At 38.8% G+C, this 25,841-nt stretch overlaps 2 protein-coding genes and 1 non-coding gene across 11 annotated transcripts in view; 2 read left to right on the top strand and 1 right to left on the bottom strand.

The window, feature by feature from the left end:
• Positions 1-9,183, top strand: part of LOC135472520 (L-threonine ammonia-lyase-like) — a 15,784-nt gene extending 6,601 nt beyond the window's left edge. For all 9 annotated transcript variants that reach the window (XM_064752061.1, XM_064752058.1, XM_064752056.1 and 6 more), the window contains 4 exons: positions 4,352-4,466; positions 5,999-6,124; positions 7,174-7,275; positions 8,744-9,183. In XM_064752061.1, coding sequence (XP_064608131.1) covers positions 4,352-4,466; positions 5,999-6,124; positions 7,174-7,275; positions 8,744-8,890 — 490 coding nt within the window. In that variant the 3' untranslated portion in view covers positions 8,891-9,183. The remainder of the gene's footprint in view (positions 1-4,351; positions 4,467-5,998; positions 6,125-7,173; positions 7,276-8,743) is intronic.
• A 1,046-nt stretch (positions 9,184-10,229) lies between these two features.
• Trnas-aga (transfer RNA serine (anticodon AGA)) lies at positions 10,230-10,311 on the bottom strand. The gene has a single exon. It is a non-coding gene; the product is annotated as a tRNA-Ser (tRNA).
• A 121-nt stretch (positions 10,312-10,432) lies between these two features.
• Positions 10,433-23,966, top strand: LOC135472808 (ubiquitin-conjugating enzyme E2 Q1-like). Its single transcript, XM_064752490.1, has 12 exons — positions 10,433-10,708; positions 12,463-12,567; positions 13,090-13,191; positions 14,449-14,537; positions 15,091-15,187; positions 15,908-15,992; positions 16,358-16,418; positions 18,578-18,668; positions 19,457-19,564; positions 19,953-20,054; positions 20,652-20,718; positions 21,201-23,966. The coding sequence occupies exons 1-12, from the start codon at positions 10,544-10,546 to the stop codon at positions 21,230-21,232; spliced, it is 1,104 nt and encodes a 367-aa protein (XP_064608560.1). The 5' UTR covers positions 10,433-10,543; the 3' UTR covers positions 21,233-23,966.
• Positions 23,967-25,841: the final 1,875 nt, after the last annotated feature.

Consider the following 25,841-nt stretch of genomic DNA (forward strand, 5'->3'; position numbering starts at 1 on the left):
GTATGAAGATTCAAACTGAGCATGTTACAGTGTGGAGGTGTATGAAGATTCAAACTGAGCATGTTACAGTGTGGAGGTGTATGAAGATTCAAATTGAGCATGTTACAGTGTGGAGGTGTATGAAGATTCACACTGGTGTATGTTACAGTGTGGAGGTATGTGAGGATTCAAAAATCGTGTATGTAACAGTGAGGGGGTGTACACAGGTTAAAACTTGTGCATGTTACAGTGTGGAGGTGTATGAAGATTCAGCTGGTGTATGTTAGAGTGTGGGGATGTATGAAGATTCAGACTGGTGTATGTTACAGTGTGGAGATGTATGAAGATTCAGACTGGTGCATGTGACAGTGTGGAGATGTGTGAAGATTCAAACTGCTGTATGTTACGGTGAGGAGATGTATGAAGATTCACACCAGTATATGTTACAGTGTGGAGATGTATGAAGATTGAAACTGGTGTATGTTACAGTGTGGAGATGTATGAAGATTCAGACTGGTGTATGTTACAGTGTGGAGATGTATGAAGATTCAAACTGGTGTATGTTACAGTGTGGAGATGTATGAAGATTGAAACTGGTGTATGTTACAGTGTGGAGATGTATGAAGATTGAAACTGGTGTATGTTACAGTGTGGAGATATATGAAGATTCAAACTGGTGTATGTTACAGTGTGGAGATGTATGAAGGTTCAGACTGGTGCATATTACAGTGTGGAGATGTATGAAGATTCAAACGGGTGTATGTTACAGTGTGGAGATGTATGAAGATTCAGACTGGTGTATGTTACAGTGTGGAGATGTATGAAGATTCAAACTGGTGTATGTTACAGTGTGGAGATGTATGAAGATTGAAACTGGTGTATGTTACAATGTGGAGATGTATGAAGATTCAAACTGGTGTGTATGATGCAGTGTGGAGATGTATGAAGATTCAACTGGTGTATGTTACAGTGTGGAGATGTATGAAGATTCAAACTGGTGTATGATGCAGTGTGGAGATGTATGAAGATTCAAACTGGTGTATGATGCAGTGTGGAGATGTATGAAGATTCAACTGGTGTATGTTACAGTGTGGAGATGTATGAAGATTCACATTGGTGTATGTTACAGTGTGGAGATGTATGAAGATTCAAACTGGTGTATGTTACAGTGTGGAGATGTATGAAGATTCAGACTGGTGCATGTTACAGTGTGGAGATGTGTGAAGATTCAAACTGCTGTATGTTACGGTGAGGAGATGTGTGAAGATTCACACCAGTATATGTTACAGTGTGGAGATGTATGAAGATTGAAACTGGTGTATGTTACAGTGTGGAGATGTGTGAAGATTCAGACTGGTGTATGTTACAGTGTGGAGATGTATGAAGATTCAAACTGCTGTATGTTATGGTGAGGAGATGTGTGAAGATTCACACCAGTATATGTTACAGTGTGGAGATGTATGAAGATTGAAACTGCTGTATGTTACAGTGTGGAGATGTGTGAAGATTCACACCAGTATATGTTACAGTGTGGAGATGTATGAAGATTGAAACTGCTGTATGTTACAGTGTGGAGATGTGTGAAGATTCACACCAGTATATGTTACAGTGTGGAGATGTATGAAGATTCAAACTGGTGTATGATGCAGTGTGGAGATGTATGAAGATTCAAACTGGTGTATGTTACAGTGTGGAGATGTATGAAGATTCACATTGGTGTATGTTACATTGTGGGGTGTACACAGATTCAAACTGATGCATGTTACAGTATGAAGATGTATGAAGATTCAGACTGATGTGTTACAGCGTGGAGATATGTGAAATTCAAACAGATGTATGTTACACTGTGGAGATATGTGAAGATTGAAACTGGTGTATGTTACAGTGTGGAGGTGTATGAAGATTCACACTGGTGTATGTTATAATGTGGAGATATGTGAAGATTCAAACTGGTGTATGTTACAGTGTTGAGATATGTGAAGATTGAAACTCATGTATGTAGCTGTGTGGAGATATGTAAAAATTGATACGTTTGTATGTCACAGTGTGGAGAAGGTTGAAGATTCAAACTGGTGTATGTTACAGTGTGGAGGTGTTTGAAGATTAAAACTGGTGTGTGTTACAGTGTGGAGGTGTTTGAAGATTGAAACTGGTGTGTGTTACAGTGTGGAGGTGTTTGAAGATTCACACTGTTGAATATTACAGTTTGGAGGTGTATGAAGATTCAAACTGGTATATGTTACAGTGTGGGAGTGTATGTTTATTCAAAATTGTGTACCTATGTACAGTGTGAGTGTGTACGAAGATTCAGACTGGTGTGTGTTACAGTGTGGGGATATGTGAAGAGTCAGACTGGTGTATATTACAGTGTGGAGGTGTATGAAGATTCAGTGTGGTGTATGTTACATTGTAAATATGTATGAAATTCAAACAGGTGTATATTACAGTGTGGAGATATGTGAAGATTGAAACTGGTGTATGTTACAGTGTGGAAGTGTCTGCAGATTCAGGCTGGTGTGTGTTACAGTGTGGAGATGTATGAAGATTCAAACTGGTGTATATTACAGTGTGTAAGTGTATGAAGATTCTGTGTGGCTTATGTTACATTGTAAATATGTATGAAATTCAGACAGGTGTATATTACAGTGTGGAGATATGTGAAGATTGAAACTGGTGTATGTAACGGTGTGGAGGTGAATGAAAATTCAAACAGGTGTATGTTACAGTGTGGAGATGTATGAAGATTTACACTGGTGTATGTTACAGTGTGGAGGTGTATGAAGATTCAGAATTGTGTACGTATGTTACAGTGTGGATGTGTATTAAAATTCAAACTGGTGTTACAGTGTGTAGATGTATAAAGACTGAAACAGTGTGTTACAGTGTTACAGTGTGGAGATATGTGAAGATTCAAACTGGTGTATGTTACAGTGTGGAGATATGTGAAGATTCGAACTTATGTATGTAGCTGTGTGGAGATATATGAAGATTGAAACCGGTGTATGTCATAGTCTGAAGGTGTTTGAAGATTCAAATGGGTGTATGTTACAGTGTGGAGGTATACTCATATTCAAACTGGCGTATGTTACAGTGTGGATGTGTATGCAGATTCAAAATGGTGTATGTTATAGTGTGGAAGTGTATGCAGATTCAGAATTGTGTATGTATGTTACAGTGTGAGTGTGTACGAAGATTCAAACGGGTGTATGTTACAGTGTGGGGATAGGTGAAGATTCATATTGGTGAATGTTACCATGTGGAGATGTGTGAAGAGTCAGACTAGTGTATGTCACAGTGAGGAGATGTATAAGGATTCAACTGGTGTAGGTTACAGTGTGGAGATGTATGAAGATTCAACTGGTGTATGTTACAGTGTGGAGATGTATGAAGATTCACATTGGTGTATGTTACAGTGTGGAGATGTATGAAGATTGAAACTGGTGTATGTTACAGTGTGGAGATATATGAAGATTCAAACTGGTGTATGTTACAATGTGGAGGTGTATGAAGATTCAAACTGGTGCATGTTACAGTGTGGAGATGTATGAAGATTTACACTGGTGTATGTTACAGTGAGGAGATGTATGAAGATTCAGACTGGTGTATGTTACAGTGTGGAGATGTATGAAGATTCAGACTGGTGCATGTTACAGTGTGGAGATGTATGAAGATTCAGACTGGTGTATGTTACAGTGTGGAGATGTATGAAGATTCAGACTGGTGCATGTTACAGTGTGGAGATGTATGAAGATTCAGACTGGTGTATGTTACAGTGTGGAGGTATGTGAAGATTCAGCTGCTGTATGTTACGGTGAGGAGATATGTGAAGATTCACACCAGTATATGTTACAGTGTGGAGATGTATGAAGATTCGGACTGGTGTATGTTACAGTGTGGAGATATGTGGAAGTTCAAACTAGTGTGTGTTACAGTGTGGTTGTGTATGAAGATTCAGACTGGTGTGTATTATGGTGTGGAGATGTGTGAAGATTCAAACTGGTGTGGTTTACAGCGTGGAGACGTAAGACAATTCAGACTGGTGTGTATTATGGTGTGGAGATATGTGAAGATTCAAACTAGTGTGTGTTACAGTGTGGAGGTGTAGGAAGATTCAGACTGGTGTGTATTATGGTGTGGAGATGTGTGAAGATTCAAACTGGTGTGGTTTACAGCGTGGAGACGTAAGACAATTCAGACTGGTGTGTATTATGGTGTGGAGATGTGTGAAGATTCAAACTAGTGTGTGTTACAGTGTGGAGGTGTTGGAAGATTCAGACTTGTGTGTATTATGGTGTGGAGATGTGTGAAGATTCATTCTGGTGTGTGTTACAGTGTGGGGGTGTATGAAGATTCAGACTGGTGTATGTTACAGTGTTGAGATCTATGAAGATCTGAAGGAGGTGGATGCCGTCCTGGTAGCAGTGGGGGGAGGAGGTTTAATTGGTGGAATAGCAGCTTATCTTAAGCATATAAACCCTAGGATACAGGTAGGTATTAGACGGAAACCAATTTAAATAAGATAGGTCTGTGCAAACAACTGTTGTAAAACTATATGGCACTTCGAGAACACAAACCTCCACCATAGCAATATGTGAAATCCTCCCGCAACAGGCTAAAGGACAAGACTCTGCATTTCTGTCCCGTCTGTCAGTGGTGAAGAATCACTCCAGATGATCACCAGACCCATACAATTGCAACAGACGAATCAGCTTGTGTCCAATCTGTTATGTCCAGTCTGTGACCTCTTGTGACAAGACATCACTGATGACAAATCAGCTCCTGTCCAGTCTATGACCTCTTTTGTAAGCTGTGACATGACATCATTGATGACAAATCAGCTCCTGTCCAGTCTATGATCTCTGTTGTCAGCTGTGACATGACATCATTGATGACAAATCAGCTCCTGTCCAGTCTATGATCTCTGTTGTCAGCTGTGACATGACATCATTGATGACAAATCAGCTCCTGTCCAGTCTATGATCTCTGTTGTCAGCTGTGACATGACATCACTGATGACAGATCAGCTGCTGTCCAGTCTATGACCTCTGGTGTCAGCTGTGACATCACATCCCTGATGACAAATCACCTTTTAATCCTAGCATTGAACATGTAATTCTGTAATTTCTCTACCTTCACAGTTCATGGGCCATGGCGGCAAGAGACGAACTGCTTAGTTTGTGTTAAATATGGTCTGTTGAAGATTACTTGCCTCCCACCAATATGGCATACACATTAGTTTTACTTGTCAGAGGGGGAGTGGGGAATGTGAAGTCTGTGTATCACATTATGAAAAATGTGTCAGTTACTTGCCAAAAGCTGGTGGTTTAAATTACTGACGGCATTTCCGTTTCCTTCACTGATATAACTGACTGCCATCATAGTATTGAAATTAGTCAATGGAAGTGGCAGTGGCCTGGTGGTTAAAGGTGCTTGCTTTCAGGTCACCAGGACTTGTCAGATGCAGGTTCAACACCAGCTTTGTCGGGAGATTTGTGCATTCCTCTGGCATCAGTGCTTGTTGCACCTTGATGGCAAATAACTGTCTGTGAAACTTGTGTATCTGTTCGCACATTCTAACAGTCAGCGAAAAATGTACCACTACCACACAAGCAGTGTGGCACAAGCAATATCTTTACATCACGTGTAAGAAAGTTAGCCAATAACGTGCAAAAGGTCAGTGGGTTACCATGGTTATTCAGGTTTTCTCTACCCAGGAAAATGACTGCAATCACTAAATAAATCAAATTTGCAATGGCTTCACCTTGGGTGTTTATAAGCTGCAGTGGTTTACATACATGTACATGTATATACTTTCAGAAGGCCTTCTTCTTATTTTGAACACTGTTAATGTATGCAAATAATATAAATAAAAAATAAACATAGCAAACTTAAGTAGGCATATATGTGTATATGTATGTTTTGTAGTGAGAATGAATTTGTTTTTATTTTCATACATCAAATTCATAAAATAGATTAGTGGATGTCCATAAAGATACCAATATTCCAGTTCTGAATTCAGATATTTGGCTGTCAACCAGAGCTGTCCAAAGTGATGTATGAGAGTGTAAAGTCTGGCCGAGTGATTTTTGAGGAGTCTGGTGACACTTTATCAGATGGGACAGCTGGTGGCATTGAGGAGAATACGGTACTATGTGAAAAAATAAAGTGGATATAAAAAGAATTGTTGAGGAAATTTTCTATTGCTCTTCTTTTCACATGTGACGTTAAGCATATATCTCATTATTCTGGTAGTTTTTCGTCAGTAGATATCATTTTTTTTTCTCTCAATTCTTGATAAACCAGTGTATCCATGAAGGAACATTAGATTCCTGTGCTTGCATTGTTCTTATGGCGCACTTTTGTGCGAATCAGTAGATACTGCTCTTCTTCCACCAACATGACGCAGATGGCACGTGGAAATGTTTGCCAGTAACTTGCCAAGAGGGAGTGGTTTACGTCCTTCATCTGTAAACAGCAGTAATATCAGCAAAGTGAAGGCAATCAGCTCTATCTAGCAAGACTAGTAAACATTTTTTGTTTCACAAATATAATCCTTTTTTTTAACTTACATGTATATTCAATTTCACGTGTAAAACACACATTTCATGTGTAAAAATAAGATGTTTGTTTTCTACTCTTGCTATAATGTGAATCATTATTAATTCATTTCTCTTTCTGACCATTTTGAGCTCTTTGGTTTACACCAGTGCTACATGTCACAAGAAGTCCATTACCTAGAAGTATGGCACTAAATTACACAACACTTCTTTCTGCGTATCTGATGGATCTGCGCAGCCATGGATATTTTTTATCTCTATTGCGCAGCTAATATTTGAGAAACAGCTGATCCATGGTGGGATCCAAATGCAGTTGTGTTGAAATAGACTTGTTTTACAGGTGCTTGGAAATATAAAAATAGCCAGTGGGTTTATAACCACTTGCCAACAATGATTATCGAAATCGAAGTTTTTAAATACGGAGTTTCGGTTTCAAGGTGTAGCCAGTTCTTGTAGCGTCTGTTTACAATTAGATTTTCCATAATTCAGTTCACAATTTCCGCCCAAGAGGTTGATATATTTCTCCACCAGGTGGTGTGAACTTCTACAGATGATGTCACTTGTATACTGTGCCGTGGAGACTAGCTATAGGGATATTTCTAGGTAATGGACTTCTGATATCACTTATGGGCTTCAGGTGACCTTTGACATCTGTAAGGAGCATGTGGATCAGTGGATACTTGTGAATGAAGAATCCATTGCCAGGGCTATTTACTTTGTCATTCAGAAACACCATAAGGTGATTAAAGTTTTTTTTTATTATTTTGGCCCAAGATGTTAATATCTTTAAATGCTATATTTGTCATCCATGGCAGCTGTCCTGGTAAATGCTTAGAAACTGGATTTACTGTGAGTTTCCCATCTTCTCAATGAGCAACACTTTTCATATCAAGCTCAAAACACATGGAAGTTCTGTCAGCAACCTGTGGATGGTCATGGGTTTCCCCCGGGCTGTGCCCGGTTTCCTCCCACCGTAATAAATCAATCAAAAAACATAGATTATGTTTCCATATGTATGCACTTTGTATCTGAAATAAAAGGCTATTCATTTGCTGCAAGGGGAAATTTTACAAGATTGTTGTGAATTGTTCACATTGGGTGCATTTGTAATATGAGTTGTTCTGTTTTGGTGGCATAGCTTTTGTGTGAACTGACAGCATGTATATGTATAAGTGCACTCATTTCCCTCATGTGGCCTTACACACTAATAGGCCTATATGAACTTGTATCTATTTGTTCTCCCACACATTGATAGGCCTATACGAACTTGTACTTATTTGTTCCCTCACACACTGATAGGCCTATACGAACTTGTATCTATTTGTTCCCTTACACACTGATAGGCCCATACGAACTCGTACCTGTTTGTTCCCCCACACATTGATAGGCCTATGCGAACTTGTACCTATTTGTTCCCTTGCACATTGATAGGCCTATACGAACTTGTACCTATTTGTTCCCTTGCACATTGATAGGCCTATATGAACTTGTACCTATTTGTTCCCTCACACACTGATAGGCCTTTACGAACTTGTACCAATTTGTTCCATCACACATTGATAGGTCTATACGAACTTGTACCTATTTGTTCCCTCACACACTGATAGGCCTATACGAACTTGTACCTGTTTGTTTCTTTACACACTGATAGACCTACATGTGTGTAGGTGGTTGTTCCCTTACACATCGATAGGCCGACATGTGTGTATAGGTGTTTATTCCCTTACACATTGATAGGTCTACATGTGTGTGTAGCTGTTCATTCCTTTACACACTAATAGGCCTACATGTGTGTGTAGCTGTTTGTTCCCTTACACACTGATAGGTCTACATGTGTGTAGGTGTTTGTTCCCTTACACACTGATAGGCTTACATGTGTGTGTAGCTGTTTGTTCCCTTTCACATTGATAGGCCTACATGTGTGTGTAGCTGTTTATTCCCTCACACATTAATAGGCCTACATGTGTATGTAGCTTACACACTATTCCTTACACACAGATAAGCCTAAAATATTGATAGGCATATGTGCTTTTGTACTTGTTTGTTCCCTTATACACTGATAGGCCTACATGTGCACGTACCAATTTATTCCCTTACACACTGATAGACCTACATGTGTGTGTGTGTAGGTGTTTGTTCCCTTATACACTGATAAGATGGGGGGTGTACTGGTTTGTTCTCAGGTGTATTTCTCTCTATGTTCACAGGTAATTGAGGGGGCTGCGGGTGTGGCTGTAGCAGCTTATCTAAACAACCTCCATATGTTTTCAATGTTTAAAAATGTGGTAATTGTCATCTGCGGTGCTAATATCAGCATTGATAAATTGACAGACATCCTCATCAAGTACAAGTGAAACATAAATACAGTGTATGATTTCTTCTTTAGAGTTAAACATGGGCACATTCATGTATTGTAAATCATGGTTTAGTTTTAATTTTGTGTAGCCATGATCCATTTGTATTGATCAAATTTGTCTGACATTTGTACTCTGTACATGTCAGTACAGATATATTAAACATGATATGAATGCAGATATGTTAGGCTGGGGACCAATCAGACATAGAGCCGTATGCCTAATTATTCATCAACATGTATAGGAATTAGGAAAATGTGCACAGTGTATTATTAAATAAAACATGTATTTATTATGACATAAAAGAAGTATTTCTTGTTGTTAATTGCTTTAAATATGTAGGCTACATGTTGCTGATGATGTGGACCTGTTTATTATTATAAACTGAATGAATGAATGCTTGTGTTTTAACGTTGTACTTAATAGTCATATGACGACGAGTCATTAGGTTTTTGCACATATACTGTGTCTTCTTGTGGCAGGGCGAGTCCATGCTGCAAAAGTGCTGCCACTACTTCCATCATGTTGAAGACACCAGACATGGCCCCACACCACACCCAGTCACATAATACTGACACCCGGCCTTGCACTAACCACTCAGTGCTGAGCATCAAGTTAGGCAGCAACAAGTACCTTTTTTTTTTTTTTGTCTTTCAAATGACCCCACCTCGGTTTGATCCCAGGTCTCTTGACTTCGAGGCGGACACTCTAACCATTTATAGGCCACTGAAGCAGTCCATTTTATTAATTGGTTTATTTGTCTATTTAATTGGCCAACTAAAGGGAACCAATTTTAAACTGGACAACTCACTCTGACTAACAATTTGGTTAGTGTGAATCTTACAAATGATTTGTAGTGATATAAAGTTTTTCTGTTACTACTATTTATTTTTGTTTGATGTTATAGGTCTGCTAGAGAATTTTGCACTAACACTACGGCAGTAGGTTTTTATGAGTGGAGGAAACTACAGTGTTCATTACCAAATTTTGTGTCCAAGGCCGGGATTACGCCGCCTTGTGTGCCGCGTCACAGTGGTTGGAGTCACACTCCTTACCTCAGATTGACAACCTGCTCCCTACTTACTTTGTACCTCAACTGAACAAATACAAAAGAAAAAGCTGGAGATTTGCCTTCAGAAATAGGACAGCAGGCTGCCACAAGGGCAAAGGAAATCAAGCAGAGAGTAGCAAAAATTATTGTTCTTGTTTTATCACTAGTCCAGCTGTAGGCTTTCTCAAAGCCATGGGGTAACGCAGACATCCAGGTGATTATATGTAGGTTTGTGTCTGTTGCTGTTCTTATTTCTTGCTATCTAGGAAAACAGAGAAAAAAAATACGCGTCGCCGGTAGGATTCGAACCTACGCGGGAAGATCCCAATGGATTTCTAGTCCATCGCCTTAACCACTCGGCCACGACGACTTGGCGATGCTGAGTGAATAAAATGCGGAAGTATTTCAGACCTAGGGCACGTCTGCCACAAAAGCTACCATTATCATATACGCATGTGTCGTGACCTTTAGCGCCATATTGGGTCGAGCAAAGTTGAGGGTTATCATTTGTAGTAGACAATTATTTGGAATTATACCCACAAATGACTCTTTGTGGAGGTAGATAACACAGGCGTTGAATCTGTTATGAGGGAAAGGAGTCGATGATGGCGTGTTTTGCGTCGCTAAAGCAAGATATTAAGTTTTTGGAAACAACTTTCACCAAGCAACACGATCGTTTTCAGATTCTCAACGCCTCTGTTGACGAAATCTCGTGTCGCTTCTTAGGCAAAAATGGAGACAAATATGACATTCATGCAAATATCACCGTAAGTATTTATTTGCGACTCTGATGATATCCGATCAGATGGTAATGTTGCTTTATAACTCATCGGAGCTGTGGCAGAACAAGAAAATGGGGTTGTGGTATTGTAAATGTTTGATTGTTTATGTTTGGATGATGAGAAAACAGCCTGTTCATGTCACGTGTCAGTACTAAGATAAATACAGATCTCTGTACATACAAACATTACAAATAACTGATAATTTATTGCACAATCTTTACTTCCGTTTTGCAAATACCAACATTTATTTAGTTATTGTGAATTCTTCAGATTTTAGGTGACATATCCACAGTTTGTGATGTGTCATGCTGATGTGCCAGCCTTTGACTCGGATCTTAAGAAACATCAACTGTTAGTGATAGTATGATAACCTACCAAGAAACTAGAACGTGTTCAAATCTCTTATGATTACATTTACTACTTTCAGTGAAAGTAATCACTGCATATCTGTGCTGTGTAACAAATGCCCTTGGAGATCTTCATTGTCAAAAGTACACAGTCAGCGCAGATTTGTTTCTGTAGACTATGCTGTTGTATTGAACATGGTGTTGTAATAGAGTGTACATGGTACAGACAGTACTGTAGTTCCCATGCTACATGCTGATGGAGGAAAGCTACAGAGTGAAAACTGCAGATATTGGGCGGATCCAGTAAGTCCAAAAAGAGGCTACATGCCAATGTGGCAGGTTTCAGTTGGAGAGGAGGTACCTCACTTGGAGCATAAATATTAGTATTTTACTTAGAAGCTATGGTAAATAACTATATATACATTGAAAGGAGGCGCATGACATAGCTTTATTGAAAATAAACATATTTGTTGAATGGTAGGCCCTTACTTTCATTCTGTAATGTTCAACCAAGGATCTGTGTGGAACACGTAAATTACCCGCCCAAGTTTGTTAGCTTTCAGTCTTTAGCTCCCAATACATAAGGAAATAAAATAGGAGAGCTACAGTACTGTATCTAATGAGGTGGGAGAAGAGATAACACAGATGGTTAAGTATGTTTTTTGGTGATTTGGCACACCGTCAACAAGAGCACTTGAAAAAACAAGACTCTTAAAACCTTTACTGTCATAGCCTCTCCTATTCCTAGAATGCAGACAGCCAAGCAGTTTTCCTTACGCACCACTCTCAGCCACTCGATGATCAGATCACTTTGAGTCAGGTGAATCAGGTGCAGTGAAAGTTCATACCTGTATAAACCCTCAATAATGCATGCCAATACATCATTAAATTGAAAAAGCACTCATCTTGCGTGATCATTATTAACTTTATAAGCTGTGCTACTGCTCTAATTTGAGTTTAACATAATAAAATGTTTGTCTGGCTGCATATATACCCATATGGCTCAGTCACCCATATCAAAAGCAACAGACCACAGCTCAAGTCCAAGTTGGGTCAGATGTGTAATTTAAAAAAAGAACAGCAATCTTGGTAAGTGCACGGCTTTTTGTCAGCACTAGTGGATAAGCTTTTACGTACTGGTTGCTCTGCTGTCCATGTACTCTAAATGACACTGTGATGCATTGTACATGTACTTTAAGACTTTGGCATTGTGTTCCAGCAAATAGTGAATGAAGCAGTTCTATAGGGCCGAAAGCTACATCAAACTTGCGGGAAAGAAAAAGTCAAGTTCATTTGTTCTGCCTTTTTGTGGGCAAATATATTACAAACTAAGCCTATTTTTTGGTATATTATTATGACAGTAGCCTAACTTTTTTTAAATCATCTTTTCAGGAAACCTATCCCCAGACGGCCCCTATCTGGTTTGCAGAATCAGACGATTCGTTAGTGTCAGAGGCCATTGAGGTGTTAAATGAAACCACTCCTGATAAATTCAGTGTACGTATCATTGCCTTGAAGTGTCTAATTGAAGTGATTAGATGGCATAGGTCTTAACTGAAAGTTTCTTGAAGCAGAATTCTAGAACATTTCATGAATGCCTGGTTTGGTTGTGGTGCAAACAGAAATGTTCAGGAGTTAACTGGGATCACTGTGGCTTACATGCAACCTTACATTTCACTAGCTTTACTGTTCATCAACCTATATGCGCCTGTCTATCAGTTTGTGTGTTGACAAGTGAAGCTGATGGCTATTGTGTACAGAATAAGCCAGTTTTAAAGCAAATAGGAGATCTCAGAGTCAAAATAGAAACTCATGAACACACCTGTTCTCTTTGTGGCTCAGCACTAACTGTTTTAAAAACAATACTTTCAGTCATTTTGTTGTAACATTGACACATAAGGCGTAATTGGGGGTATCCACTCCTGTTGTTTCTTACTTCAATTCATTCTGTGTGAAACTTTATGGCATGTGAAATAACAGGATTTTATGTTGTATATGATTTTATGTATTCTTTGACAGATTGTTCAGCAGATCAAGTTATTGGTGACTGAGTTGTGCAAACACCACAATGTGGCAGTTCCTGAAGATATTTCAGCCATAGAAAGTGCCTCAGGGGACAAGGTATGTATTACCCATGGTCCTGTTAATCCACACAGTAATTAATCTGTGAACCAGTAATCTGTACACAGGAGAACTGATAATCCATTTGCTGAGGAGGAAATTATCCTAGTGTATTAGCACTAAAACACCACTAATCCACGCAAATACTCCCAAAAGACAAATGATTGATATACTGATGACCCAGTAATCCATGGACTTGTGGCCCTGTAACACATATAGCTGAGGGACAGATAGGTCATGCATTGACTGACTATTGATCCATGCACTCAATCTTAAGTACGGCGTAAAACTCCAATCAAATAAATAAATCCATGTACTGAGTAACTAATAATCCGTGTACCGAGAGACTAATAATTCACATAAATACTCCCAAAAGACAAATGATTTTTGATATACTGATGACCCAGGAATCTGTGGATTTATGGCCCTAGAACACATGTACTGAGTGAATAATAATCCTTGTACTGAGTAACTACTGATCCATATGCTGAGGGACTGATAATCCATGTACTGAGTAACAAATAATCCATGTACTAAAGGACTGATAATCCATGTACCAAGGGACTGATAATCCATGTACTAAAGGACTGATAATCCATGTACTAAGGGACTGATAATCCATGTACTAAAGGACTGATAATCCATGTACTAAGGGACTGATAATCCATGTACCAAGGGACTGATAATCCATGTACTAAGGGACTGATAATCCATGTACTAAAGGACTGATAATCCATGTACTAAAGGACTGATAATCCATGTACTAAGGGACTGATAATCCATGTACCAAGGGACTGATAATCCATGTACTAAGGGACTGATAATCCATGTACTAAGGGACTGATAATCCATGTACTGAGGGACTGATAATCCATGTACTAAGGGACTGATAATCCATGTACTAAGAGACTGATAATCCATGTACGGAGTGACTAATAATCCATGTATGGAGTGTCTGATAATCCATGCACTGAGTAACTAAGAATCCATGTACAGATTAACTAATAATCCATGCTCTGAGCACTGCGTGACTAATAATCCATGCACTGAGTACTGAGTAACGAATAATCCATGCACTGAGTAACTAAGAATCCATGTACAGACTAACTAATAATCCATGCACTGAGTACTGAGTAATGAATAATCCATGTACCGAGTAACTGATAATCCTTGTACTGAGATCTATAAGCTAGGGTAGAGGGAGTGAAGTCTATGCACAGAAGGACTAATAGTACATGGATGTCCTGGTGTTTTCAGCCTCATGCGTCCTGCCATCGTGAGCTGTCTGATGAAGAGGAAGAGGAAGAAGACTTGTGTCATTATGAGATGGAAGAGGAACCTGTCAGGTAACCATGTCTGTCTGCCATGTGTGCAGAATTACTGACAACCATGAATCCTATAAACACAAGAATATTCCCATCAGCCATTGCATGGATCACATTTTACACTGTGTTTTTAAAAATTATGGAAGGCATAAAGGAAAATCTTACATCAACAGGTTCTACATGTTACATTCTACAGAAATGTGACTGTTGAAGATTTGTGTCTTTCTGCTTGGACTGAGGGAGCTGTTTACAAAGACACATGTGTTTTGTTTACTTTTGCTTGTTATCAAGTGTTCTTAACTGGAAAATGCTTTCATGATCGTAAAGACAAATATTAAGGCAAAGGAAATTTAGTGTGAAATACAAAAGACAGTTTTCATGAACTCTCAGTATCCTCATAGAGTTGCAAACCTTGTGTCACTTTATATCAGATTTTGAGTATGGTATGAAAGTTTGGCATCAGATTTTGAGTATGGTATGAAAGTTTGGCATCAGATTTTGAGTATGGTATGAAAAACTGGCATCAGATGCATGATGTTTTAATATTTCCCCTATGATGTTCATTTTTAATCAGTGAGCAGAAATCTACCGAAGAAGTAGATGGCATTGACACAGAAAATCTCTTGGTGTTGGAACGCTTGAAACAAAACCAACGCAAAGACTACTTAAAGGTTAGTACATCCAAGGAATATGTCCATGCTGTCTAGAGATTCTGCACTGTCTTTGGAACACTCTCATGAGACGGGAAAAATTAGGTGCTCTATGGGGAAAGACATGAAATAAGATTTTGTCAGTTTTTTATAATATTTATTATAGTTACTTGGTGTTTCCCAACCCTTTAATGTTATTCCAGCTACAATTGCCTGACCTATCAGATCACATACATTCAGTCAAAGTTTTTGATGACATTTCAGTAATCAGCAACAGAGATGTAATTAGTTGCACAGAATTGATCAGAAATATTTTCAGTTGTGGTATTAATGTCCTTAATAGGTTAAGTGGCATTTAAAACTGCCTTTCCTGTGCTGTATATTACATTCTCAAAGCTAGAAAACACTTTTTAAGTGTAGAAGACTAACAGTTATGAACAAATATACTTAATATATGCTCTTTGTTTGTGGGCCTCTGTGGTCAAGGGGGTTAGTTCGTCAGCACGGCACAATGGCCCAGGAACCACTGTGAATTCTATTCTAGCTCACGCTGGCTTCCTCTCCCGCCGTAAGTTGATGGTCTGTCAGCAACCAGCGGATCCATGGGTTTCTCACTCCATAATGCTGGCCGCCGTTGTATATTATAAAGTGAAATATTCTTGAGAACGGCCTAAAACACCCATCAAATAAAGAAATGAAATATTGTTTGAATGTTTCGTATACTTGTTTTGGTTTCTTCAGGGCTCTGTTTCGGGCTCGGTCTTAGCCACTGATCGTCTAATGAAGGAACTCCGAGAACTCTACAGGTCAGACAGTTATAAAAAAGGTCAGAACTTCATCTTAATCGGCATTCAAAACTGTTTGAAAGTCTACAGTTTCATTTGTGTCTGTTCAGGTTAACATGTTTCCCTCAGCCTCTAGAGGTCAATCACAAGACGTCTTTCAGGACTCATTTTTTCTTTCAAATCTGTGACTGCACGTAGTGGAAATCAGGAAGTCTCGTCTTGGTACACGAGACATGTGATCTGGACCTACTTATTAGTATAGAGAATGACACTTTATTCCTTGGCCATGTCTGTGGTATAGCATATTTTTCAAGCAGACAAGTAATAGTAGGTAAACTTGATAACATTTGTGTCAGACAAATCATTTCTGTAAAGTCTTGTATCATTTCCGTTCCCTCTGATGTAGGTATTTACACATTGGAATTGGTGAATGAGTGCTTATACGAGTGGAATGTGAAGCTTAAAATGTAAGTATATGTTATTGATGATATCAGTTACATACATGTACATTGTAGCTTATCCCTGTTGATATTCAATTTTCCTTCTTCCTGGCTTGGCAATATTTGATATACCAGGGCCTGGTTGTTCAAAATTGGTTTAAGACTTAATACTAGATTTAAGCTTAAGCCAAGTGTTCAATTTTGTAATAAGCAAAAAAAAAAATTTTGTAACATTATAGTAAGTATAAACTAAAACTGACGCTGTTAAACTTTAACTTTGAATAACTGCATTAGCTGCTGAGTTTGGGCTAAAAATTTAAATATAAAATATGCCGTAATACCAGTATGAGCTATTACACCTTCCAACAACTGGGCCTTAGGATGTAGCAGTAACTTCAGGTACTTAATAAATGAATATGCTTTTCACACTACTATTCAAAGAGTTTGAAATATCACCTGAGTGTCTGTGGGCGACAGGTAAATGTTCAAAGCAGTGGGTAAAAAAAAGAACACAAAAACAGCCGAAAATATGTCCTTGGCTGCTGGCTACAGAGGTTTTTGTTCTGACGAATTCTCATAAAATGTTTTTGAAAGTAGTAGTTTTTAATAACAGTTACATTGACTACAGTCACTAAAAAACAGGCAACATTAGTAAATGGCTGTGAAGTTACCTCCCTTGCTCGCACATGCAGCTGTGCAGCATATTAAAGTGTCATATACTTTCAGATTGCTAGGTGTCCTTGTAATCAGCATAAATTAGAGGAAACAACATGGAGTGGTTTGTAAAACATCAAGCGGAGTAAAACAATTCGTCTTTCTGAACTTCCCGGTTTACATTTGACCCAGAACCTGTCAGCAGGCTGTGGTGGCAGCGACCAAAGAAGTCAAGAATGATTCTTGCTGCTCATAGTAGTGCTTCAAAACCAGATAAAGATTCCAGTGCACTTGGATGATAATGAAACCTACTTTACACAATTCCGTCAGAGTTGAAGGGCTGACTGATACATGTTACTTTCTCCTTAATTCATTAGCCTGCTTTCTGTTGTAACCCGACTTTGGAAGTCGAGAAAAAACAAAAAAAAAATTGTAGGTGGTAGGTGGCAAGTAAAATTTATTTTTATTTTTTTCCAAACATTTCTACCTTTACCTCCGTAATTGAAGTGAAAGAAAACAGCTTAATGTTATCTTGAAAACAAAGAGTGTTATAAAGACATTTGTATACGTGTATTTACATGATTTATGAGATTTATAAAGAATTTGAAAAGAAAGATTGTTATGAAGATATTTATTTTAATGGCCTCCATACTGAACCTTTATTATAAGAAACCAGGGGGGCCTCTGTGGCTCAGTTGGTTAGGGGGCTAGCACAGCGTAATGACCCAGGAGTCTCTCACCAATGTGGTCGCTGTGAGTTCAAGTCCATCTCATGCTGGCTTCCTCTCTGGTCGTAAGTGGGAAGGTCTTCAGCAACCTGCGGATGGTTGTGGGTTTCCCCCGGGCTGTGCCCGGTTTCCACCCACCATAATGGTGGCCGCCGTCGTATAAGTGAAATATTGAGTACGGTGTAAAACACCAATCAAATAAATAAATATAAGAAACCAGAAACATGGACATGCTCCTTGAGTTCTGCATGCTTTAATAGGTCTTCTGTCAAGTTTTATGTCCTCTTGAACTTGAGTCTGTATCCTGGTGTGGGCATCTTGTCTGATATCTTCAGTGAGAGAGTGACAGTAGTATGTGTACTTTAATACAGGCCTGTTACAAGTATTCAAAGCTACATTAGACCTGAAACACACAGATGTTTAACGGGAAAGTTCCATAAACCAAATAGCTGTTTCGATTGGTACCTCATTACATAGGAGAATAACATGTCATGGAGATAAAAAAAAAGAAACACATGATCATTTATGCATATGGTACAACACTACAGTCTTTGTCGACAGCCCAGAATTCAACTCCGATCCAATTTCTTAAAATGTATTTTCTAAATTTTCAACTTAAAACTGTTCTCTAACCCATGCAAAAATGCCTTAACATGTGCCTATGGATTTGTTTGTCCCAGGGTGATGAAATCTCAGTCATGCGCACTGGGAACAGCTGCCCAGCTTATTGTTGTGCAGTAAATGTCACACTTGAAAACTCTTGATAATGGTGATACTAAGATATGAGTGCTTTATGTTTTACAGTGTGGACAGTGATAGTGCTCTCTATTCAGATCTACAAACCCTGAAAGAAAAAGAAGGCAAAGATGGAATTATTCTTAACTTTACCTATAAGGTAAGGCCGTCCATGCTCTAGGAAATGTATCATTGTAGAAATTAACAAATCTATCATATAACAAGATTCATTGAAAGTGTTTCAAATTATTACTGTTTTTATCCTCCATGTACTTGAACAGGAGGGCATTTTTCAGAAGATGATTATAGTGTACCCTTCCAAAAAGCCTTTGCTTTGTGAGTGGTGGACAAAATTGCACTTCAAACAGTTTTGAAGCTGAGGGCTTGTAAAACTGAGTCCATGCCATGGTGTATATGCTAGGGCTTTACATCACAAACTATGCCAGTTAGTGGCTAGTATGTGGTGTTTTCCCAGAGCTAGGCTTCATTTGTTTCACCTGTATCCAGCTAAAACTTCAAACCTGGAGGTTTGTCTTGTCTCCAGCAATGTGCAATGCCCGTAGCTTTGTTTTCTCCACACGTAAGTTAGGCTCCAATTACCTGAACTTAAGCTGAAAGGTTAACCAATGATGTACGAGTGAAATAATCAATAGTGGAGATAAAATGTAAATAAATGCCCCTTGGAGTAGTTATTAGCTGTACAAGGGAGAGAATCAAAGTTCAACTGGTTCTGAGTTGTCTACCTTGCCACTTCAGTCATGGCTTTGTGAGATGAGTACATCTGGGGGAGGGGGTTAGCTAAATGTTAAATGTAGATATGAGCTTCCAGAAAAAGAGGTACATGTTTGAAGACCTCAGTGCCTTCATTATCACAATTATTTGTTACTATTAATAACTTTATTTCCCTATGTTCTGATTTAGGATCCAAAGCTCATTGTTACATTTCAGGAATCTTTTCCTTTTGATCCGCCGTTTGTGCGGGTGATCAGCCCTGTGATATCTGGGGGCTACGTTCTGGGAGGTGGTGCTATTTGTATGGAACTGCTCACAAAACAGGTCAGACTGACACAGATATAATACCAGGGATCATCATTTTGTCGGTTGCGCTCGATTTTTTCCCACTAAAATGTAGTGTTGAAGGATGTTTAAATGGGTTTGAATGTCTTATTTTGATGTACTTATTTTTTATTACCACAGTAAATGATAGTCACTTGTTGAAATGTATTGGAATGATGTATACATGGGAAGGTCTGCCAGCATCTTGAGTGGCGTAAAATACCAATCGAATAAATAAATGAATAATATTACCTGACTGTAGTGCTCATCTTTTATCAGTGCATGTATATCTTGGGATTACTGTAAGTAAAACTGTTCGCTTTGTTTATTAGACTCCTTCATTTCCTCACAAACGCTGATGACATTATCATACGTGGTGTGTTTTCAGGGTTGGAGCAGCGCCTACAGCATTGAATCTGTGATTTTGCAAATATCTGCTACACTTGTTAAAGGCAAGGCTAGAATACAGTTTGGGGCATCAAAAGTCAGTGTAAGTGAGACAGTGCTTTCTCGGTGAAACATCTACAAACCAGTGTAGGACAGTTTTGAACTCAAGTTTTCTGCTAAGCTTACGCTGGTGAATATTGAGAAGGCCATGTTTTTTAGTTTACAATGCACATTCGGTAATGCTCATGAATTTTAATATGTGTTGATAAAACATTGTTTATGGTTATTTGTACAAGGTATTGGTATAGCTTATGTGACCGGTGTAGGCATCCAGGAACAGAGAAAGCAATGATAACCAAAATGTTAGTTGTGATGTCTTAAAAAGTGACTGCATGTATTGAGCTCAGGTTTTGCACACATGTAGAGCACATGTAAATGACTGCTATTGTGTAACTGAAATACTGAATATCTTTGAACACCAATCAATAAGATGTAAAGAAGTGAGCCAAGGTGATGTTCTACAGGAGATTACCCAACTTATTTCACTTACCCTAAGGCATTGATTTTCAATTAATCGAAAAAAAAATTTTGATTACTGATCATGTATTAAATATTTTGGATGATAGTTCATGCTGCTGCCAATCCTTCCTGTAAACTACAGACATAATAACTCTGATTTCCTGTACCACCTATTTTACAGAGCCAGTACAGCCTTGCTCGAGCTCAACAATCATTTAAGTCTCTGGTTCAAATCCATGAGAAAAATGGTAAGTCATAGAGTATGTTTATCTCCATAAAGAATCCTCTAATAATTGTAGACTAGTCATCTTCCAAATGTCAGAATTCTGTGATAGGGTTAAGAGTGTATTCTTGGTAAAATGGAAATGTTTTTGCTTCTCACTCTGCAGACATATTAGATTTTTTACTAGTTTAGACACCTTTGTGAACAAATTCAGGGTTTTATTATAAATTTTGTAAGATAATAGGAGGAGTATTGTAATGTGGTCTGGAATATCCGAATTTGCCTTTGCTATAATCATGGCTCTTTTTTTAAGATTTCATTTCTTAGTCCCATAGTTTAATATTGGAAAAAAAATGTACATACATTTCTGTTATGTTATGTTATTTTTTTGTGTGACAGTTTACTGCAATTTTCAGCCCACAAAAACTTATATATGTCAGAATTAGTGACTAACTGTCAAATGCTGAGCATAACTGATGTATGTAAAAGTGAGTTTGTTTGTTGCAGGTTGGTTCACACCTCCCAAAGAAGATGGGTAGCAGTGAGGTAGTGGTGTGTCTCCTGCCCAGGCCACCCCACACTCATCCTGTAAGCGTCAGCTGTCTCATCACAGCTAGCAGATGGCACATTGCTTGTGGGGTTGTTCAACAATCACAGCTGGTAGATGTCACATTGCTCGTGGGGTTGTTCTACAGTCACTGCTGGCAGATGGCACATTGCTCATGGGGTTGCTCTACAATCACAGCTGACTGATGGCAAATTGCTTGTGAGGTTCTCCAATCACTGCTGGCATATGGCACATTGCTCGTGAGGATGTTCTACAATCACAGCTGACTGATGGCACATTGCTTATGGGGCTGTTCTACAATCACAGCTGACTGATGGCACATTGCTCGTGAGGATGTTCTACAATCACTGTTGCTAGTGGGGAGGAGTTTGGCCACAATGAACCTTTCTGATATCATGTCTTTCTTATAATGTGACATTGGTGGTGTCCAGTTTGTCATCAGTCTTCTTCACTTCTGGGCACAAACTGACGGAGGGTTAAATCACAGTGTATATAGTGTTCATAACTGGCAGATATGTGCTGTCTGCCGGCATATATTTATCCTCCTGTTGCCATACGTGAAATGAACTCAACCCAAGAGGTGATTGTAAATATTGTGGGCTGTTTTTCCCAATGCTTTCACACCAGCAGACAGTTTCTGTGCAATTATTGGTGGCCAACTGGGCATAAACCAGAGCTTGACTTTGTTGCTGGTGGAAATCTGATGTATGACAAGATCACTTAATTACTGGTTTAGGGAACACGCTCTTCTGAAGACTTCCAACTTTCTACTTTTTAAACATTTATGATGTTATCCCCAAATATGGGTTAAAAGACTGTGGTCAAAATGTTCTGTAATTTTTATATAGACTCCATTGATGACTTCAGTTACAACTTCTAGGAACAGTTACAAGTTGAGTGTACACCTTGTGATTTGCCTGGTTGGTACTGTGTGAAGGGTTGACCTGGTATCCCCCTAACCTTGTGATTTGCCTGGCTGGTACTGTGTGAAGGTTTGACCTGGTATCTCCCTAGCCATCACGAAGTCTGTCTGCAGGAGTCTTGTACACCTCATCAAGCTTTGTATCTGCCATCTTGTTTTTCAACACAAAACATTTTCTTGAGCAGGATTTTCGCAAATTTTCTTATGCAGAATATGTATTTTCCACCATGATTTGCAGAGCAGTGTCATTTTCAGTGCAGTTGAGTAATAGACCATGATTGTCTGTACGTATACCTCAAATACTTCACTGAGATTTTGATGTAAGTGTATCTTAGTGTCTGATGCTAGGCATTGTTATTTCCACATTGTACGACAGGCCATCATCTGTGTACAAGAGAAGTGACAAAAAGGTGTTACGTTGGATATCTGTTGTTGTTGTCATATTGCAGATAGTTACAGTTTTAGCTTACAAAGCTATTGTAATATCCTGTGTGTTACCATTAATTTAATATGAAACATCATTCGGTGCTCAGCTGTGGTAAAATTCCAAGGTTAGTTCAGATTTATTAGCCCCAAACTGGACTGTGAAGTTCAACCAAAGAAATCCAAACAAAAATAAATGATGTACTGCCTGTGTATCTCTAGGTCAATGTGCATAGTGTCTGCTGACGTGGTTTGTGGCCTGGAGATAACATTGAATATGTACATAGCATGAGAATAGACAGACAGGATTACTAGCGAGTGCACATTGTCATTATATCTGCAAGTCTGTCTTTGTGTGGACCTGATATACTTCAAATTGCCATATCTTTGACACTGATCATTTAGTCCTAATCAGTGAATCTCTACAGTGTGTTACCCTTAGGCTTCCACCTTTTACAGCTAAGATAGTAGTTTTGTTACCTTCTCTTTTACCTGGTCAGGTGATCTGTAGTAAAATATATGAAGAAATTTTAAATCACTGATTATTTTCCTGAACAGTGAGAGTTGCTAGCTGATGTACTTGGAAGAGTGGGTTAAGTTTGGTTATTGACGAGTTATCAATGGATTGCGCTTAATAATATATGTATATTCTTTGGTTTACTAGTGCCCCATCAAATTCAAGGCTTAGAAAGGGGAAAACTTGCTACCAGTGTGTTAATTAAGATTTATTGCGCCTCTGTATCTGTTCACATTTTAGGTGTACCTCGGCACAGGAGCATGTTGATATTGAACGTGAATTGAAAAACTAATTAATGGACATTCTTATTAACTAAAGTACCTTTTGCAGGTCCTCCTCAAAATCTACCCACTTCTCTGATTTGTGTGAAGGTGTTCTTGAAAACCGATCTTAGGAAACAGCCATCTGGAGCAAAATCGCCGGCTTTCATCCTTCAAGGCACCTCACTTATTTTAGACTACAGTCAACGATGATCTGTATGGAGATCTGCCTTTTCCGCTATAGCTTTACTCCGATGGTTTGTGCGAGGTTTGGGGGTCCCTACCTTCCTACACCTCCCCTGGAACATTTCCTGTTTTCACTGTCCACGGACATCGAGAACTCAAATCATTATAATCATTATAAACAAAGAAGTAACGGGAAAAGGCAGATGAAGCCTATCCATTACCAGTTAAGTGGTTCTGTTGTCCTCACCATTTAAGACTGAGGCACTGTGTGTGTGTGTGTCTCGCAGCATGTCATAAATGCTGGTATGTTGCTTGATAACAGGTGAAATTACTGATCCTGGTAATCTTTTGTATGTAAATTACTTAGCATTATTTAATTAAAAGTGTATAGTATTCACGGCTGTTTTCATTTGTGCTGGGTTCTGAAGTTCACACAGCTGTCTTTATTCATCGGATGTTGGGGGGAAAGGTAAGAAAGAAACAAAAAATAATAAATATTACATCATTACAAAGATCCATTATTATTTTTGGATTTTTCTTTCACAGTTACCCCTTTTTTCACCCTTAAACCAGTGGTCATTCTTCACACCACTATCACAAGGGGTTAAGTGTTGGATTTTACGGGCATGTAGAATTAGGCGTGTCCAATACATTATAAGCTTTAATGTTATGAAGGAAAAATGAAACGCCACAGCCAAACAAACCAGAATTTGTCATCAGAACATCCCGTGCTTTCCTGCGGACAGATCTAAATCATGTGTATAGCTATATTATCTATCTTAAGGTTTTCATCAAAATATTGATAACGTGGTACTTTGGAGGAAAGCGGCTTAAAAGTAATGACTGAAGTCTTTCAAAGGAAGTGGTCTTAGCCATAATCTATGCCTACAAATGATTTATTGGTTGATTGATATCGTTTATTAACCAGTAAGTAAGGTGATACAAAAGCAGTTGCCATAGGCCTAATTCAAAATCTTTAGAGCATGTTCTATCCTAGATGTAATAGCTAGTCTAGTGAAATTACGGTCACTCCGCCGATGAAAGAAACCTGCTTGTCACGAGGCTCCATTTGGAGCCTACTGGATAATCAGCTAAGGAGCCTCCGAGGTCTCGTCTAAAACACCAAAATTCAATATGGCCAACATGAATGACAAATTTCCTTTTTTCGGACCGTATGGAATCAGGACTCCCTATTAGCTCTTCCGTTTTTCTGGGTGGACGAATGTACTTCTGCATATTTTAGGGTGTAAAGTCTTTTTTTTTTCACTGCCAGCCTGCCGTTTTTGGTGTACAGGTGCATGTTTGGTATCAAAATGATGGAAATTGCCTAGGCTTTGGGTAGGTATCAGTCTTAATGAAGTTTTCTTAATGAAAATTAATTTTGAAATTTTGGGCAAGAGGACACAAAGAGACAGTTGGTGATGATGCGAGTGACGTTCCCTTGGCGTTGCTAGGCACCCCTTCAAGTTTCCGGCATAGAAAGGTCTACTTTTCGAGGGTCAACCTATGTCAAGATTTTTAAATGCTTCTTTCTCACAGGCTGAGCCAGGTATGTACCAAAACTTACTGGCCACGGAATGTTTGGGACTGAGCTACAGCACTAAACGTTAAAATTGTCGCTTATAAATTAATAGGGGGTCTGAGGCCATATCTAGGCCTGTGAAAACAAGGGATTGGTGTCCAGGCGTAAAGATTTTGACTACTGGAAGGTTTTATTGTGTGAAAACTAGAGGACATTGTCCCAGACAGACAGCGGCATATGCGCTGGAAGGAGTATGAGAATTACGACCTGAAAGATTTGAACACGTGGCATGCGCGAGATTTGTGGTTGCAGCGAAGGAGTGTATGCAAATGAGCCTCACTTTCTCGTCGGGTGATTTTGTCGCTCAGCGGCACATGGTTTGTCACTGTCATAGACATTTGAAATTTGAATGCTTAATTACCCACATCAAGACACGCCGTTTTCTCGCAAGATTTCACTGATTCCTGTCAGATTGCACGTTGAAGCGGCAAACTGAAAACAACGGACTATTATTTAGGGTAACAGACATTCTATTCTGGCAACATTTCTGGAAACACATTTTTCAATTAGTCTGAACACATGTATACATTAAGTTAAAGGACACGCATTTAGTGTCATTAAAACACAGTACAAATCAATACACTAGATATTCGGAAAACCAATGAATTTTCAAACACAAGGTTATATTGTTTTAAAGATACACACTTTAATTACCAAAAGCCTGCACTGACCAACAGAAGTCGTTGTCCA

The sequence above is a fragment of the Liolophura sinensis genome, chromosome 8 (genome assembly GCF_032854445.1).
Source record: "Liolophura sinensis isolate JHLJ2023 chromosome 8, CUHK_Ljap_v2, whole genome shotgun sequence".
In the NCBI taxonomy this organism is placed as follows: domain Eukaryota; kingdom Metazoa; phylum Mollusca; class Polyplacophora; order Chitonida; family Chitonidae; genus Liolophura; species Liolophura sinensis.